Source organism: Urocampus carinirostris, chromosome 10 (genome assembly GCF_059441175.1).
Source record: "Urocampus carinirostris isolate Australia breed hairy pipefish chromosome 10, RoL_Ucar_1.0, whole genome shotgun sequence".
In the NCBI taxonomy this organism is placed as follows: Eukaryota; Metazoa; Chordata; class Actinopteri; order Syngnathiformes; family Syngnathidae; genus Urocampus; species Urocampus carinirostris.
The window spans coordinates 44150888-44169987 of record NC_142358.1 but is presented as its reverse complement, the minus strand read 5'-3'; the positions used below and the strand labels follow the sequence as shown (position 1 = coordinate 44169987).

The 19100-nt window shown below is 45.9% G+C and overlaps 1 protein-coding gene across 1 annotated transcript; it reads right to left on the bottom strand.

Annotated features, from left to right (window-relative positions):
• Positions 1-162: 162 nt before the first annotated feature.
• On the bottom strand, positions 163-17428 carry LOC148359021 (beta-arrestin-1-like). The gene is made up of 16 exons (XM_088345991.1): positions 17322-17428; positions 15806-15836; positions 15674-15734; positions 14338-14382; positions 14053-14273; positions 12806-12865; positions 11076-11143; positions 9974-10109; positions 9830-9914; positions 9681-9753; positions 8082-8219; positions 7930-8013; positions 6396-6419; positions 5639-5712; positions 3931-3979; positions 163-984 (listed from the first exon to the last, which is right to left on the bottom strand). Exons 1-16 carry the CDS (start codon positions 17423-17425, stop codon positions 906-908), a joined length of 1332 nt encoding a protein of 443 aa, XP_088202117.1. The 5' UTR covers positions 17426-17428; the 3' UTR covers positions 163-905.
• Positions 17429-19100: the final 1672 nt, after the last annotated feature.

Here is a 19100-nt window from a genome sequence, read left to right as displayed (position 1 = left end):
ATCCAGCAAAGTATTCGGTTAACACGTCGTGACACCGTTTCATGGTTTTCTTTGACATTGCGAGATGAAACTCGGACCCCACGTCGACGGCACTCCACCTCGTTACATGTTTTTCTCCATCGTTTGTGACTTGAATCATTCAAGAATTGGGAGTCATTTTACACGAAGGACGAGTTATTTATTTGAATCACCGTGACATGCCATTCATAAGTGACATCGGGCCTTTCGACGTGGCCCCTTGACACTCCTGTCTGAAAGAAAACACAAAAAGGATTTTTCTTTTCCTCCTAAACTCAACCGTAGAGGTTGACGCTCAAAAAAGGGACGGCGTGTGATGTTTGACCGCTAGATGTCACTGTCGTGCCACTGAAAACAAGTTCTAAAAAGAACAAGGAAGAATACAAGCTACAGGGACGGAAAGAGACTGAACTGCAACCATTTTTTGGTCCCGCTTGTTGCAGAAGAGAAAAAATCCAAATCAAAGGATAGAAAGTGAGAAAAAAAGGACAATATGTCAAAATAGAAGTGAAGAAAAAGATGGTTTGCACGCTTTTGGTGTCACTGAAGAGCTCCCGAAGCGCTTTACAATGCGCTTCACCCTTTCACACACACACTCATACCCGACAGTGGGAATCAAATCCAAAGTCAATGAACAAGTATGAAATCGTGAATACTAGAACGGGACGTCCTTTTGAGTCCCTTTCGGTATCTTTTATGAGTCGGAAAGAAAGGCAAAAAGAAGAGAAGACGGAAAAAAAGAAGCGCGGGGCGTCTTTGCCGTCTCGCCGCAAACCTCCGCAGCACCGAACCCGCTCGACTTGGCTTCGGTTTTCGGTCTAAAAGGAAAAAGGCGCACATCGGGGAGGAGAATCCACCGGAGCCGGAGGGGGGTGGCGGTGGGCTTCCTAGGTGTCCCCGCCCTCGGCCGCTTCCTCCTCTTTCAGACGCTGCCGAGCGAAATCCTCGAAGACGATGTCGTCGTCGCTAAAAGGGAACCCGAAGAAACCAGACCGAGTCAAAAAGGGGCAGCTGCTCCGCTCTCCACTTTCTATTCGCCACGAATTGTTTCCGGTGTTTTTTCAGAGATGTGTTTTTGGAACGTCCCTATTTTCTTTTCGTCTTTTATTTGCACCGACAAGTCCATTTAGACGTTCGGTCGGATTCCACTTTCGAGTTGCTAAGCATCAAAACGCGACTTCAAAACCAATACATTCTTTGGGCAACGTATTCATATATTTTATGCAGGGACGTCCAACTTTTGGCCTAGCGTGAGACGTCATCCACTCCGCTGTGGCTAAACTACAACACAGCAACCCGAGGCCATCCTGTTCATCTGTTATTAAACAACAAAGGAGACTGCTCGAAATGTGAATTTCCCTACGGCAATGAATAAAGTATCTATCCATCCATCTATCTATCTATCTATCTATTATCAAAATGGAATATCCTGAGTAAAAGACCTCTTTTTCTTCTTTTTTATTTCTTTTTTCCATGCTTTTTTTCGGAATTTGTTCTCCATTTTCTTTTTTCATCTTCCTTTTCTCTTCTTTTGTTTCTTTTTCTTAGCTTTGTAATTCTTTCTATTGCTTTGTACTTATTTTTTACCTGCCTATGTCACGGTTGCCATGGCGCCCAATTGGCCCCGCCCGTGTGGCGCCAGCTGCAGCTTGTTGACGGATTGGCTGCCTGTCAATGTTTAGACTCTGTCCTGTAAGTCCCCTTTTGTCAGTCCGTCTGCGAATCTCTGTTTGTACACAGCAAGCCCTTTCTCGCCTATCTTGTGTTTTTGCTCCTGTTTGTCTCCCGCTACGATCTGTTTGGTCTTGACCACGTCTACTCTCCTCTGCTGGCTTTCGATCACGTTTTTGCTCTTCTATACCGGCTACTGACCTGTTTTTTTCCGTTCCCAACACCGCCATCGCTCGCCACTGAAATACCACTTCCGCGTCCGAGCAACCTGCTCCCCGCGACCGGCGATATCCAGATCATGTGTGCAATCCTTTCCATTCTTCCCAATAAAACTGTGAGAAACGTTACGCGAGTGGGTCCTGTCTCTGTTGTGGTCTTGACAGCCTACCTCTTTTTCATGTTTAAGAATCTTATTCTTTTGTTTCTTTTTTCCTCGCTTTTTGCTCCTTTTTTGCTTTGTTTGTTTGGTCTTTTTTCTCTCCTTTTTTAACCTCCCAACCCCCCACCCCACCCTAGCTTTTTTGATTTTTTTCCCTTGCTTTTTTTTCTTTTTTCTTGCTTTATGTTTGGTTCATTTTTTTCATTTTTTCATTTGATTTCTTCTTCCTTTGTCCGTCTTTTTTCTTTTTCCAGATCGCCCTCACCACGACGCCCGGTTGTCTCCGGGTGGGCCAGAGGGCTCGACTTATAAACGCAATGAGAATCTGGGCTCGTACGACGAGATCCATTCGAAAAATCAGCGCGCTCTTTAGAAAAAAAACATATCGAGAGATGTTCAGGGGCGGTCAAAGTTATGTTGCCATATGCTTTTTCAAGCTTTTTCAAGCGTCCTGCTACTTTTTGTTACTCGTGAGTGCAAAGGTCACCCGCTTTTGTACGCATTTCGAAAAGAGCCACTATCCCGAGATGGCTCGCTAATTAGCAAAAAAAAGCTAGCTTGATAGTTAGCTAGAAAAGTCAAACTAAAAGTGAGTTAGATAGCTAGCTCAAAGAGTAAAAAGCCATCTATACTGTCAGATAGACATCTAAAAAGAAAGCTAGCTAGAAAGAACCCCAAAATGTCAGCTCGATAGCATGTGAAAAAATGCAAAAAGCTAGCTAGAAAGCTTGCTAAATAGCTGAAAAGGTAGCTAGATAGTTTGCTAAAACACTAAACAGATAGCTTTATAGTTAGCTAGAAAAGTCAACAGGTCAAAAAACTAAAAGGGAGCTAGATAGCTAGCTTGTAGAGTAAATAGCCATCTATACAGCCAGATAGACGGCTAAAAAGAAAGCTCGGTAGACAGAAACCCAAAATGTCAGCTGGATAGCATGTTTAAAAAATGCAGAAAGCTAGCTACAGAGCTTGCTAAATAGCTGAAAAGGTAGCTCGTTTGCTAAAAAGGTAAACAGGTGAAAAACTCACATGGAGCGTAATAACTAGCTAAAAGAATAAAAAACATCTAAACAGATAGATAGAAGGCTATTAACAAAACGAGATGGAATGCTAGAATGGAGCCCAAATTTTAGCTTGAAAACTGGCAAAAAAAAAAAAGAATAGTTAGCTAGATTGTCATGGTGGCCAGGGCGCCCAATTGGCCCCGCCCATGGACACCGGCTGAAACGCATTGACAGATTGCTAGACTCTGTTGTGATAGGCCGAGCCTGTGAATTCCCATTTTGCCTGTGTTTTTTTGCTCTTGTTTTGTCAAGCCCTGTGAATCTCCGTTTTTGCCTGTGTTTTGCCCCTGTTTTCTTCTCGTACCGAGCTGTTTGATTTCGACCGCTTCCTCGTTCCGAGCAATCGACTTCCGCGACCGACGATCGAGGGTGCGCTCGTTCCTCTTCTCCCCGATAAACTGTGAGTTACGCGATTGGGTTCAGCTTCCCGTTTCCTGTCCTGGTTTGTGACATAGATAGCTCGCTACTAAAAAAAAACTGGCACATCTTTCGCTCATTCGCTTTGTAAAACCCCAAATGTGGAATTTCTTTTTTGTATTTTCCGTGATCAAAAGATGAATAAATCCATCCACCTGTCCATCTATTACCTCCACCGTTTATCCTCAGTAGGGTGATCCCCACCTTGAAGACCCCTATCTTTAAAGAGTGAAGGACGCTAATACTTGATCCTAGCGTCGAGCGCTCGATGTCTTTCTATTTAGGAGTGGGGTGCAACCCTCGTCCCCGTCGAGAAAAACAACCGTAGTCAAACGGATTTGAGTCGGGATAGAAGGAGAGAAGACTCGGAAGTGTCCGGCTTACTTGGTATCAAACTGAATCAGGTTGGCGTCACTCTGCTCTTCTTCAGCAGCTGCGAGCAGAAACAATAACAAAAACAGCAGTTACTCTCCAAAATCCACAGAGTTTCTCGCCACTCTATCAATATCATGCATGTTCCGTTTGCATCGTCACACAAGCTACGCTTCTCTTAGTTGTAAATGACATTTTGGCTAGAAATTTGCTCTCTACGACTAAACCGGCCGCACGCATTTTGGATTTCGATAACACTCGAACGCTAATGGGAGTGGCAACCGGTTAGTCTAACTTCTGTAATGGTTTTGTTCCCGTTTATAGCCAGTTTCACCTCTGTTGCGTTGGCCAATTATCACGTATGCCTCAAAACTCCGTTGTAAACCAATCAGATATTTTTACATTTCCAGGAATCATTATTCACACTGACACAATAATGTTCTCATTTTCAACACAGTTGCTATTTTCTTGTGATATTCTCAAGGTTTTTTTTTCATTTTCCTCATGTTAAGGTTTTTTTGAGTTTTTCCTTGCCCTCATGTCGGTTTTAGATCAAGGGATGGTGTCATCATAGTCTGTAGTTTGCAATAGTCTTTGAACTGTGCAGCCCTATGAGACTCCTTGTGATTAAGGGTGTCACAGACATGACTTGACTTGAGGTTTTTGAGTTTTCCCTTGCCCTCATGTCGGTTTTAGATCAGGGGATGCTGTCATAATAGTCTGTAGTTTGCAGTGATCTGTGCAGGCCTTTGAGATTCCTTCTGATTAAGGGCCAAACAAATAGACATGACTTGATTTGAGGTTTTTGAGTTTTTCTTGCCCTCATGTAGGTTTTAGATCAGGGGATGCTATCCACATAGTCTGTGGTCTGCTTTGTGATTAAGGGCCAAACAAATAAGCATGACTTGACATGATTTGAGTTTTCCATTGCCCTCATGTCGGTTTTAGATCAGGGGACGACGTCGCGATAGTCAGTACAGCCCTTTGAGACTTCTTGTGATTCAGTGCCAATCCAACAATATGACATTATTTGTAGTAATATACTGAACACAGAGACCCCGAAAAAAAACTTGCTTTTTCCTCAGCTTTTTCATCTTCTTTATTATTTTTTTCCCCCTTGTTTATCTTTTCTTTTGTTTATTTCTTCTCTAGCTTTTACTTCTTCTTCCCCTGCCTTTTTTCTTATTGTGTTCTCCATTTTGCTTTTTTATTGCTTTTTTTTTCTCGTGTTTCTTTTTTCCTAGCTCTTTGCTTATTTTTTTTCCCGCTTTTTATTTTTTTATTTTATTTATTTTTTTCTCTCCTTTTATGTTTTATTTTTCTTGTTGTTTTTCTTATTTCTCCTGCTTCTTTTTTGTTTTTACTCTTTTGTTTCTTCAATGCCAGCTTTTTTCTTCCTTTTTTTGCCTTATTCTTTTTTCTTCTTTTTCTCTCTTTTTTCCCTTTATATTTTATTTTGTTCTTTTTTGTCATCTTTCATTTTTTTTCAGACTGCCCCATCGCTACATCCAGTTTTCTTTGGATGGGCGGAACGTGTGCAAAAGGGGGTGCACAACCCCCCATGGTAACGCCCCTGATTTTGAGCATCAGTTGTAAAAAGGAATGAGTCAGAGGAGGCCGTTAGTGAAAAAAATAAGACAGCGTGACTTAAGGGCGGCCTTCATTCCCAACACCTGAAAGCGGGCGGAGATCAGATAAGATAAGGTGAACGGAATCTTACTTTCTTCCTCATGAAGTGAATCTTGGCTGGGTTTGGGGTGCATCAGCGTGAAAGGAAGTTCCAGGGACACGTCGCTGGCAAAAGACACCAATATCATCATCCGTTATATCTATAAAACTCCAAAAACCTGCATCAAGAATTATACATCCTGTGATCATACCAATGTTCTATTTCCGCAGTCCAAAGGATTAAAACTGTTTAATCTAGTGGAATTTTCCACTCGCCAACGACTATTCAAAGAGGTACCGGCAGAGAACATAAAACACCAAAAGATGAAATCCTGTCACTTCAGGGGATGTCATCGCTTTAAAATCCAAGCGGTGAGAACCACCAGGAAAAGTAGGTGCGTGTCTGTATGCGGAGTCAAACTTTGGAACAAATGACAAACAATGTCCAAATATTCACCTGTTCCAATCCAGATTCAAAAAAGGAGGAAAATGCGATTCCAATGATATTTAGAAATTAAAACTATTATAGGGCAAATGGATAACTGTTATTGTTGTTATTATTGTTATTGGTGTCTGAATGATATTGAGAGATCAGTAGCATTCTAAAGGTAATAGACGAGTAAAACTAATCATTCATTTGGTATCTTTATAACTATCATATGATTATTTTTGTCGGTATCCGAATAAGGGTAGTGATCAGGAGCCTTATACGGTGAATAGAAGGGTCAAGCTCAAAACTAGGCTTGGAACTCTTAAGATAACATTCTTCCATTCAGCAATGACGTCAGAGAAAGAAGGTGTGGTCTTACCTGGGGGCCAGGTCTCCCAGCAACCTGCCGAGCACAAAAAGCAGTAAGGGTTGACAAGAAGCCACTAGGGGGCGCGATAACACCTCCTCCAATTCTACAGGTTCCTATATATATTGTCATGATTCCTGATGCGAGGCACCTGAATCTGCTCCGCTGATTGGCGGCTTCCTCTTTTTTAGACCCCCGCCTTCCTGACAACACGCGTCGGATCGTCTGTGAAGCTACGCTACACGCTAGGCAAACTTTTGTGACTCCTGACTCTATACTGCCCTGTCTGATTCCCGTTGCCGACCTCTTTTCTGGACCCGTTTCCGTTTTTGCTCCTCCGTCCCGGCCGTCGACCCGTTTTCCCACCGCCTACGACTGTCCTCGCTCGACACAAAAGTGCCACTTCCGCGTTCCTGCCATCCGCTACCCGTGACCGACGATCATTGGATCGTAGATGCAAGTCCTGTTCTCCTTCTTAATAAAAACTGGGTAAAACAAAGGCAATTGGGTCCCGTCTCCGTTCCTGGTACGTGACATATATTATAGATAGATTCTAAATATATTTCGCTCGACCCTGAGATTAAGAGTCTCATGCTCTACTGACAGAGCTAGCCGGGCCCCAAACCAGATCGTGCGTGCCATCCTTTCCATTCTTCCCAATAAAACTGTGAGAAATGTTACGCGAGTGGGTGATGTTTCCGTTCTGGTCATGCCATATAGTGAAAACGACAACCCAACAAACGTGAAATGCACCCAGAACTGTATATGCCCAGGGCAATATAGTTATTCCATTTTAACCTTTAAATGGGTCACTGCAGACTGAAACCCAACAAAGGGGTCAAGTCTTTGTTCCAGGTTCTATTGGGAGTGCCACCTTGTCTTATCTTCTTGTAAACAAGGCCTACTACGTTGTTATCCATCACAATTCTCATTTTATTGACACAGAGATGGCGCTGTTTGCTTATACACGTAAAAGGAAGGACGCTGCCCTGCGAATATGGCCTAATGTCATCATTACTGATACGACCCACCTGAGTCTGCCCTGTTGGCGCCACGGACCCTGATTGGCTGTTGGACTCTTTCTAAACCCCCACCTTCCTAAAAACACTCGTCAGATCGTCTGCAAACCCATGCTACCGGCTAGGCAAGCTTTTGTGACTCTCCGCCTCGATCCTGCCCCGTGTTCTGTTTGATTTCCGTTGCAGACCTCTTTTCTGGACCCGTTTATGTTTTGCTCCTCTGTCCCGGCCATCGATCGCTTCTTCTCGCTTTCAACAACTACATTCACTTGACACGAAAGTACCGCTTCCGCGTCCCTGCTATCTGCTACCTGCGACTGACGATCATCGGATGGCGGATGCAAGCACTCTTCACTTTCTTAATAAAAACGGAGTCCTGTCTCCGTTCCTGGTCGGTGACGCCTAACTTCTCTTAGAACTTTTCATAAGGTGTTTCTCCCGAGCTGGCCACGTTCTCGAATCCGTTACGCGGTCGCGGATCGGAATCGCGAGCCGGCCGTTTTCCGGATCGGAAACGAGTGACCCACCCTCCTCGGGAAACCAGCAGCTTGACTTTGACTTTGTAGGACACCAGGATGCCCGACATCTCCTTGTCGGCACCGTCCCGCAACCTGAAACGGAGACACTTTTGAGCGGCCTTGGATTTTCGGGGGGTCCTCCTCGGCGTCTGGGGGCTCACTGCGTGCTGGAGGCCAAGTTGGTGTCCTCGTGCTTGAGTTTGCCGTCCAGGGCCAGGCCTCGCTTCTCGCGGTTGTTGGACAAAAATGGCGTCAGCGTGAAGACTTTGCAGGAGGTGGAGCTGGGGGCCACCGCCTCCCTGAGGGGACGCAACAGCACAGCAAAATCTCATCCGGCGAACCGTAATCGTCCTTTGATGGGCCGAGCGGGAGCGTTTTATGAAAACCACGAAGTAAGAAAATAGTCTTACCTTAAATCGGGGGCCTTTCGCGGCCCCCACCCTGACACGAAAGCTTCGGTTTGATATAGATGCTCACTCTGCGCTGATCAGTAAGGCGGCGCTCAAAATGTACGTCTGCCCTGCAATACGATTGGCTAGCTACTTCCTGGTTTCCACGAACGGCAGCACATACACATCGCGGACTGTTCGTGTCGACCGTTAAGCAAATCCTCGTTTTTTACGATTCGATCTCTAAATATTTTCGAAACCGGGTGCCGCGAGGGTGCAGAAGGAGAACCGACGCCATGTTGCCGGATGAATACAGGAGGAATACAAACCACGGAGACTCAAAGTGAGCGAACCGCAACGTTCATCTGCTTATCGTTTTGTCTTACGCGAGGTTTTCGTTTTTTTCGGGTACCCTGAGCAAAAAGATGGCGGCCGTAATGAAACGCTTGACCCTCGCGTATTTCAGAAAATGCACATTTATCATGCATTTTTGCTCATGACTCACATCAATATTGTGGTTTTTGGATGAAATCCAGTCTTTAAAGACACTTCTTCAGGATGGCTTTGAATACTCAGTCGTACGAGGACCCTTTGACTTCATTCCATTCGATTTCATGTCGTTAATTTTTACTCATTGCTTCTGCATTATCTCTGTAAAGCACTTTTGGTACTGAAGTTATATACTATTTTATACACTGTTTTATCTTACATAAAGTTAAATATACTTGTTCTAAAATCTGTCTTCAGTGTTTGAGGGCAAACTCTGAGAGAAAGCTGTCGTAAAAACGCCTGCGCTTTGGAATGTGTCCCTGGTCTCTATTTGTGTCGATAACAATGACTTATCACTTTGCCTGGGGGCAAGGACGATGACCTATCACCCTTCTCCCATTCTTCAAAGGGCGATTGGAAAGTTTGCATCAAGGACGGCGCGGACCAATCAGCCAGAGGCTTGGTCATGGGGCGTAAACATTTCATCGGCATGAATTATTACAGAGGAGCCCCCGGGACCTCGCCGCTCGCTCTCTTTCTACACACGATTGCAAGGAAGAAAGATCCGATGTGTTCAACTCTTTGATTCGGCTAGTAAATGAATATGTGGACTATACTCGGCTCAATAACTTCTCTGACTTTTGGGCATGCTCCAACTGTAAGGGTTGGGAAAAGAAACGTGAAGTGTCTTCGGAGTCAGATCGCGGTTTAGGAAATGTTAAAACAGTACGGTACGCTCAAAGGATTGTTGTAAAAGGCGACGAAAATCGAGCGGATTTCCATTTTTCATGAGGAGGTGCCGCATAAAAGGCACTATTCTCCAAAGTTTTGAATGAAAAAAAAAATCCAAACAAAGATGAGCTTTTAGCGCAACGGACTCACTCGGACTCCCGGCAGGCCACGGGGCATTTGTACTGGGCCGTGTTGAAGAGGCAGATATCGGCGTACTGGCGCACTGGGGGAGGGAGAGAAGACGAGTGAGCGCGGGCGGGGCCGGCCGGGGGCGGACTCCGAGCCTCCGGGCCTCCTACCCGACACCTTCATCCTCTTGACCGTCTTGCTGCTGTTGTTGGTGACGCGGACGTTGACGCTGATGGGCTCGCCGTGGTAGTAAATCTGGGGAAGGCGAGCGGTAGGCGAGGCTCGGGCTCGTTCTACCCGAGGGCGGGGCTCACCTGCTTGTCCAGCGAGGCCTCCAGGTGGAGCGGCTTGTCGGACATGAGGAAGTGTCGGGTGGTCTCGGCGCTGGGTTGGGGTCCCGGCGTCTCCGGGGCGAACTGGACCTTGCGGATCACCAGACGCACCGAGTTCCTGACGCGGGGGTCAGAACCCGTTTTCACCAGGGGCCGCGTTTCCGCACGGGGGCGTGTCACTCAGAAATGGAACCGCCACGTGAAAGAAATCCGACTATTGTAAAATGATGAACTCAACGTTGCCGGCAGTTATTTGAGAAATCATATATATGTTATGAATCATTTAGGACATTTTTGAGATCCTTCATTTTGCAATCCCACTCATCAGCATGGATCTATCACTTAGCAGATATCTCAGTCGATAGCTCGATCCTGTTTTTCATATGGGACACCTGCTAAAGGAGACATGATGCACAAAATGACGTAAGGGAGGGAAAAAGAAACAAAAAAAAGAAAAGAAAAAGAAAAAAGCAGGAAAAAAGTCCAAAGAGAGGAAAAACAAAAAAAGGAGGTCATGAATGAGGAAAAAAGGCAAACAGAAGAATAAAAAAGGCAAGGAAAAAGAAGTCAAATGCTAGGAAATAAGAAAGGAAGGAAAAGGGGTCAAAAAAGAAAGAGAAGAGAAAAGCATCACTGTCCAACCGAACAGTCAGTCTCGTTGTACTTCTGTTGAAAGGGCGCCATTAAATATAAAAAATCACAAAAAATGATTAAAAAAAATGAAAATCTCATAAAATACCAAGTGAAGTTTGTGGTCCGAGCAACCTTTCCAATTCATTCAAACGCGAAGGAATCATTTAGCGTTGCCGGAAACTCAGAAAAATGTCACCGGATGTCAGGTTTTGGACGAAAGCGTTCAGAGTCGGGATCTTTAGCCAGACGGTCGGGACGCCCCGTGGAAGCCCACAAGGAACATCTGAGGCTACCACACCATAAACATCTCCGTCGTTTGGGATAGAAGCCCCCTCGACTCATTTATTTGAAATCATGAAAGGATGCCCCGGGCCCCGTTTGGCCCTTGTGCCGCGAGTTTGACACAGGAGCGCACGGTCATCCGTATCCGTCACGCGAACGGGCTCCCTACCTTTTGTGGATCTTCTCCTCGGCGTTGTCGCCGCAGAAGGCTTTCACTTCGTAATCCACGCCGCAGGCCTGGGGAGGGGACGCGCTTTTAGGCCACGCCCACCGCAAGTCAGAGACGCCACCATAGGTGGCGCCGCCGCCTCGGGAGCTGCCCCGAAACCAGCTCACCGGTGCCGGCTCGTAGCCAAGACCCAGTCTATTTGTCCCTACTTTCCATCATTCGCCCGATAATAACATCGTAATCGCATAGTCATAACGTCACCGGTTCAGGCCAAAGTGCCTGTCAATGCTTGAAACGGTTGCCGTTCGTTACAACGAGTCTGCTCGGAGATGACGCGGACGCCGCTCTCTAGTGGCTCGGTTTTGCCGTCGCATTTCCCTCGTGATTAACAGCAGCTGGCATGAGTTTGTATGGCATTGCGCTACGATACCAGAGGACAGCTGCGCGCTACATCCGAACAATGCGCTCTGAAATGTGGATTCGTGCCAGGGATACCAATCCGTGATAGACATTTATTGTCGGCCGTGTAAAATTTACAGGAAAAACTTCCTGCAACTGAAAGTGTAAGATGACATATTATTAGCCAATTAGGGGAGGGATATGTCTCCAAAATATTTTTGCACGTAGTGTTCAGTTTCAAAAATAGATTTGCGTTCCACTCAAGACCAAAACATAATAAGGCAAATGTAAATGGCAGCCATATTATGATACGCGTTAAAGGATTTTATACATTTCGACTATAAAGGATTTTATACGATTGACGAATGCAATCAAGATTTTTACTGAGTGGGCTTTAGTTGAATGTACAAGGTCAGGGCAGGCTGTTCCAAATGCATAAGATTTTGTCTAGGAAATTTTCAAAACAGGACTTGTGGAATTGCTGACGCAGAACGTTCCAGACATCAAGGCGCTCTGTTGTGAGAACGTTGTGCGCAAAACAACAGTTTGGCACGCCCACGGGAGGAGCCGGCACACCCTCTTGCGGGGAGACGTGGGCCAATAAGAGAAAGCTAAAGGGTTTCAGAAGAAGGCTATACAGACACCAACGTCACTTCTTCAGCCTCTGATGAAATACACTTAGTTTTTCTGTTTGGGAAAATAAATCCGCCCCGTGTGAAAATGTCGGCTTTCCTGTTCATTTTTCTCTCAAGAAACGAGCGCGCATAACTTGTTGGATGAATGTAGGTTGTGTTTGGTTAATGGAGTCAGATAACTCATTCCAACAATTTGGTCAACGCTACGTTTTGATAGTTAATTTCCAACAGCGTGATGACGCCGAGTGTTTTCTTCGAAAAGCGTCATGATTGCCGACTAAGCGCAGCTGCGGCAGCTTAATTGGCGTCAACAGCCCGGACAGCTGATTGGCCGTCACTCTCTTTTTAAACCCCCGGGCTTCCTCTTGGAAGCCGTCATATCGTTATTGAATCGTAATTGGGGTCGAAAAATATGGGCTGGTGCCGCCCCCGGCAAACATTATTTTCTTCACATTAGCGTGCGAAGGCTCATGACTGAGTTTTTTGCCTCATCCATGTTGGAACGCATCCGGTCCGTTGCATTTCCTTTGGGCATTCTGTGTAAGAAAGCCAAACGGCTTGCCTGGGCTACTTTGAGTGTTGAACAGGACTTGAAAAGGGGGTACAAACACTAGTTAGCCTCTTGCGCTAAAAAAGTAGTTCTTGGCTGGAAAGAAGTCAGAGCTGGCCGAATCAGGAGTATAAACGGCGGTCTACCTTTCCGGTGTCCTCGGGTCCCGGCTGCAGTGTCACGGAACACGGCAACTTGACGGGAATCTGCGCCAAAATTGGAGACGAAAAACGGATTCAGTGGCTAAGTCAATTTCAAGTATTTTCCAGACGATAAGGCGCACTGGATTAGGAATATCAGCTTAACTCCAACTTGACTTCGAGCATTGAGGTCAAAAGAGGCGGCACGCGAGCCAGATCGGGCCCACCCGGGCTTTTGAGCCGGCAGGAGAAGCACAAGATAAAAATGAGCCGGTGTTTGAAATAGGCCAGGCGCCAATCGCATCGCAACAGGAGCTATATTACTTCCTCTCTCTCTCTCATCTACTAGTCCGGTCCCTGCGGGAGTTCATTATTTCCACTCGAGCTGAAATGAGTTGGAGCCACCTGCCTTAGAGTGTCTGCGGATGCAGAGCGAGGAAGCCAATTCTCTCAGCGCACTAATAGCATTCTTAATCTTTGTGTTCCCGGTACGCACATCAAGCGAAACCTTAGAAAAACCAGGGATTGCTGCACAGAAAACGGATGGGTTCAAAGAGCCTTTATAAACAGAATTTGAATTCTTCTTTTTCAAGGCACCTATCTGCTTTTATCTTACTTTTATCATTGGTGTTGTTGTTCTTTGGGGTGGACCCAAACACGGAATGCAGCAAGCACGGCAAGGTCCTTGAAAACGATCGTATTTAATGACAAAATCGTCAACAAAGTAGCCCAAAAAATGGTCAAGAACAACAACAAAAAACTCAAAACAAAACTGAAACGGAACTAGAAAAAGGCAAAAAATGACTTGGTAACGGGCTCTGTCCAAAATGTCCTTATGGAGGCTCAGACTATTGAGGGACAGGTGTGTGGTGATCGGAGACATCTGTCCCAATTCCAAACCCATCCGGCGCCCTCTAGAGGAAAGGGGTGCGCCTAAACCCCGACAAGGTTCATGTGGCTGGATGGCAGGGGGGAGGGGGGAGGGGGGAGGAGTGTGATTCCACACTCGTTCTCGCAGTTTTTCTTTCATTGTAGGATGAAAATGGTGAAAGTAAGAAAAGGACTGTTTCAAATACAATCTGAATGCCGACACGAACCCTCAAAAAAGATGAAAAAACGGCTCGCCTGTCCTTCTAGTGTTCAGGGAACATGGTGAAAAGTGAATCGCGGTATAGCGGGGGAATACCGTCTTTGACGGAAATTTTTGTTTTTTGGGGGGGCCTCAAAAGACACGGAGGTCGGAGTCGGCTCACCTGGAAGGTGAAAGGGTAGGCTCGCTCCCCCAGTTTCTTCATCAGGCGTTCCTGCAAGCGGGTGAGGGTCCCCTCTCCGGCGGCAGGGGCCCCGTCTCGGCCCCCCGACGGCACGGGGAAAACCTGCCGGCTGGCCGCAAACAAATCTTTGCGGAAGGTCAAGCCCAGGACGTCCAAATCTTCCCGGCCGTAACGGAAGGCGCAGGTCAAGGTCACGAACACTGAAGGGGCGAAAGAGAAGTCGGCCACTAGGGGGCGCTCTCCCCGCCGAAAAGGACTTCTTACCTTTCCTGTCCTTCAGGTAGTCGGGATCGATGAGGACCACGCCGTCTTGGGAGGGGCCAGACACCGCCGCAAAGGTCAGATTCCGTCAAACGACATGACGGTAACAAAATACCAGATAAAATACTTCGATTTATGACAAAACGGACGACCAAAATGACAGAATACTCGACAAAGTACACAAGGAAACGCAGGACAAAATCAATTCTACAGGACGGCGTCCCCCGATCTGAAACCGACATGAGAACAAGGAAAAACTCGAATGTTCAAAATAAGGATCCCGGAGCGTCAAACCAAGAAGAAACGGGACAGGACAAAAACGATACAATTTCTGACAAAATACGCAACGAGATAAATGAAAAAAAAAAAGAAATGACACACTACTCGACAAAGTAATTGAGAACATAAAATATGTTAAAAAAATAAATGGCAAAATTCATAACAACATTTTTCATTTCTTGAAAAATAGGCAGTTTTTTGGGGGGGTTTGATTCTCTTTGTTTCCCTTTGTTATATTGTCGGTTTTTTGTCGTTGTTGGTATTTTCTTTTTTTAAAAGTATTTTTTTGGGTTGTTTTGCATTCGTTTTTAGGGCCATTTTTAGTTTCGGTGTCGTTTTTGTCACGATATGCCCACGGCCCTTACCTGTGCCGGCTCGTTTGGCTCCAGCTGCTGCTCCTTTCCTGATTGGTTCCCGTCCTATTTAAACTCCTTGTCAGTCCGTCAACAAACCTCCACACCCGAAGGGCAAGCACTTTTTGACTCCGGCTCCCGTCTGTCCCGTCCTTTCCCGTATCCGACTCGTCTGCCCCTGGCTCGTTTCTGCCCCCGACCGAGCTCTGATCTCGTGGGCTTCCTGCTTCTCCCGCCCAGCCGACTCGCTGGCGTTTGTTTTCCCGTGCCTGACTTCTCCGCTTCTGCGATAAAGCTTGGTGTGAAACGTTACTCGTCTGGGCCTACCGTCTGTTCTGCTTCTGACGACAGTTTTTCAGTTTGTGTTTTAACTCATTTGGGTGTTTTATTTTAGTTTTTATTGGGTGTTTTGGTTTTTTTTTTTTTCAGTTATTTTGGTTGTTTTTCTGTGTTTTTTAATCGTTCGGGGGCAAACCGAGTCCCATTTCTTTGTCTAGCCTTCAATCAGTCTCAGAGGGCTGAACACACCACAATTATAAAATCTACTATCTGAAAGCTACACTTTAAATTTATAAAGAGAAAAAGAAAGACTATTACAGAACTCGGACACCAAAACGTAAAATGATTATTAACGACCCGAGATGTTCAGGCCACGCCCACAGAAGACGGGCGCCCAATAGACAGCTGGCGAGTGGGCGGGCACTCACCGACAGGCTCCACCCTCTCCACCCGGTCCACGAAATCGCGCTTGCCCAGGTAGACGGTCAGCTGGAAGGGGGCGGGGCACACGTCAGACGCGGCCGGCCCTCGGCCAATGGCGGGGCTTCGAGTAGACTCACCTTGCCGTTGGGACTGGCTTTCTTAAAAACTCTGAAAAGGAAAAAGAGGGACGGTCGACCCGCGGGGAAGTTTCGCTGCCCCGACCGCTTCGCCGCGCGCGTTATATTCCTTAATGGACGCCGTCGAAACGAAGCGGAACGAAACCCCGAAATTTTCAGAAAGTGTTTCGTTTGTCGCCCCTTGACTCGGTTAGCCATCGGGTCGCTCCTTTTGCAACCCTCGACATTGCCAACAGGGGGCGGCGTCTCGGCTCGTGGCACCAAAAGGCCAAATAAGGAAGCGGCTAGGCTAGCGTTCGCCTCAAATAAAGACATCCGTCACGCATTTAATGACGTCGGGTAGAAAACGATACGGCCGTTTTCTGACTATGAATGGAGAAAAGGAAAGGAAAAAACGAGACGCAAAAAGATAAAGACCAACCGACAGAATCAACCATTGAAAAAACAATAGGAAGGAAAAATAAGGCACAGTTTTGAGTTAAAAAAATAAAAATAGGAAAAAGAAAGGAGGGGAAGAAAAAAAAACAGAAATAAAAAAAGGAAAAGAAAAAGAAAATAGGGAAGGAAAAGAGTAAAAAGGACATGGATCAAAAAGATGAAAAAATAGAGAAAAGACGAATAAAACAAAGGGAGGGAAAGAGGTAAGAAAAATGGAAAAGAAGAAAATTAGGAAAAAAGTAGGAAAAGGAAAAGGAAAGAAAGAAAGGGGACAAGAAGAAAAGACCTGTTTTTGGTCTTTGAGGGTACCCTTGGCAGCAAGATGGCTTCCTTTCAGTGAGCGTGTCAAATGAATACTCATTTTTTGACCTATGAGTATTTATATGATAGTTCAAGTATTTTGCCTAGTACTGTATTCATAAAATAGTCAAGTTGTTTTATTTACCAGGACGAGTCGCTAGATAATACACACTGTCCCTTTAAAGCCAATATCGAGCATCTCTTCTCTTTTCTCCTCACACTGAGGTTTTTGAGTTTTTCCTTGCCCGCATGCTGGTTTGCTAGTTTAAGATCAGGTAATTGTGTCATTTTGTAACTGTAATCCTGTGCAGTCCTTTGAGACATTTTTGTGATTAAGGGCGTCATCAATAAATTTGACTTGACTTGACTCTACGTAGTGGCGCCATGTTTTTTTTACCCCAAAAACTTCGGGCCACTCAAACTCCGCCCCCTCCCCTGGAAAACTCCGCCCCTTCGCTTAACTTTGTTCTGATGACGTCACGGCCGACTTTCGGACGCCGCTCAGCCCGCGGTCACAAGTGGGTGCGCGTTTCCGGCCGTGTCGTCATGGCAACCGCCTTTCACACCCTCGGGTCTCTTTTCTCTCACGTGCACGCGGACCTTTACGAGATGACGTCACTCGACGACATTCGCAGGCAGGCAATCAAGTTGGCAGTGTGTCACCGGATGAAAACAGAACGAGACCGCCAAAATAAAAGAATAGGAAAAAAAACCCGAAATAAAAGAAAGATTCTCCCGCCGCGACATACGCGCACGCTTTGATTTGTAATTCTTTTACCTGGTTCCTTTTTCTGCCATCTTGACTCGCGTTAGCCAACCGGCGACGACCACCGAGGAAGACGAAGATGAGGAGGAAGAGGGAGGGAGGGATCCCGTCGCCATGGAAACTGATGGCCGGAAGTGCTCGCTCTCAGGTCACGTGATTGGAGGAAAGACCACTCATCGGCCCCGCCCATCCCTCGGGACTCAGCAAATGAGTGCCCTGCCATTAGAGCGGGATGGGCAAACTAGGGAACGCGGGCCACGTGAGCTCAGGCAGCCTTTTAACCTGGCCTACAACTGTCTTTATATCTATTTGTATAGAGATTTAGCAAGTCATTGAAATACTACTTGTTCAAAATGTTTTTGGGGGGGAAGCAGTTTACTACATTGTCCCTATGGGTGTCTACAGCAAAATGACTGCTACAGAAATGCTAGAAAAAGTCTATAGAAATGCTACAAATAATCTAATAGAGAAATACTCCCGGGGGAATACTTCGGAAATACTCCTACAGGGGTATCTCTACTTCCGATGTCAGAATTTCCCCGACGTAAACAAACGGCTATGGCTTCTAGAGCTAACTGGCGCTATGCTAGATTCACGCAATTCACACAGTGAATGTGGTTTAGAGCTTTCCATTGCCTGCACCGGCATCTTCTTCTGTTCTCCTAACCTCTGATTCTCCCTTCTTAGGTGACGAGGAAGAAGAAATAACATTATTTTTTTACTGTTATTGGTCCGGCTACTCCACCCGTCTTCAATACTCCTGTGGTACGGAATCTGGGCCGCACCTGCCGCCATTCCCCTGTGGCGTTCCACAGGGTTCTGTACTTGTCCCCCTTCTTTTTAGTATTTATATGCTTCCGCTTGGTCATATTATCCACAACTAAGTATCCATTGGTATGCAAATGACATGGGAAACTATGGGAAAGCCATTTTGAGATCACCTCCATATTCTCAAGTATCCCCCGGTCGATGAAAATCAATCGTTTATTGCGGGGATCACAAACACGACGCTTGTGAGCACAAGGTCGCCTCTTAAGAACACCCGAGTAGTCCGAGGACCGATTCTGAAAATAACTCACCGTTGATGAATCATTGCGATTTTCTCGGAAATGTGATTTCTAACTGGCATGAGACAAACGCTGATTGTTGGTCCCGCTCATCGTCGTGAGATGTTTTCAAACGCTGCCCTGAACCTCGACAAATGGTACGTCACCCATAGTGACTCGATCAAAAATCTAAGAGTTACAGGGAGTGCAGAATTATTAGGCAAATGAGTATTTTGACCACATCATCCTCTTTATGCATGTTGTCTTACTCCAAGCTGTATAGGCTCGAAAGCCTACTACCAATTAAGCATATCAGGTGATGTGCATCTCTGTAATGAGAAAGGGTGTGGTCTAATGACATCAACACCCTATATCAGGTGTGCATAATTATTAGGCAACTTCCTTTCCTTTGGCAAAATGGGTCAGAAGAGGGACTTGACAGGCTCTGAAAAGTCAAAAATAGTGAGATATCTTGCAGAGGGATGCAGCACTCTTAAAATTGCCAAGCTTCTGAAGCGTGATCATCGAACAATCAAGCGTTACATTCAAAATAGTCAACAGGGTCGCAAGAAGCGTGTAGAAAAACCAAGGCGCAAAATAACTGCCCGTGAACTGAGAAAAGTCAAGCGTACAGCTGCCAAGATGCCACTTGCCACCAGTTTTGCCATATTTCAGAGCTGCAACATCACTGGAGTGCCCAAAAGCACAAGGTGTGCAATACTCAGAGACATGGCCAAGGTAAGAA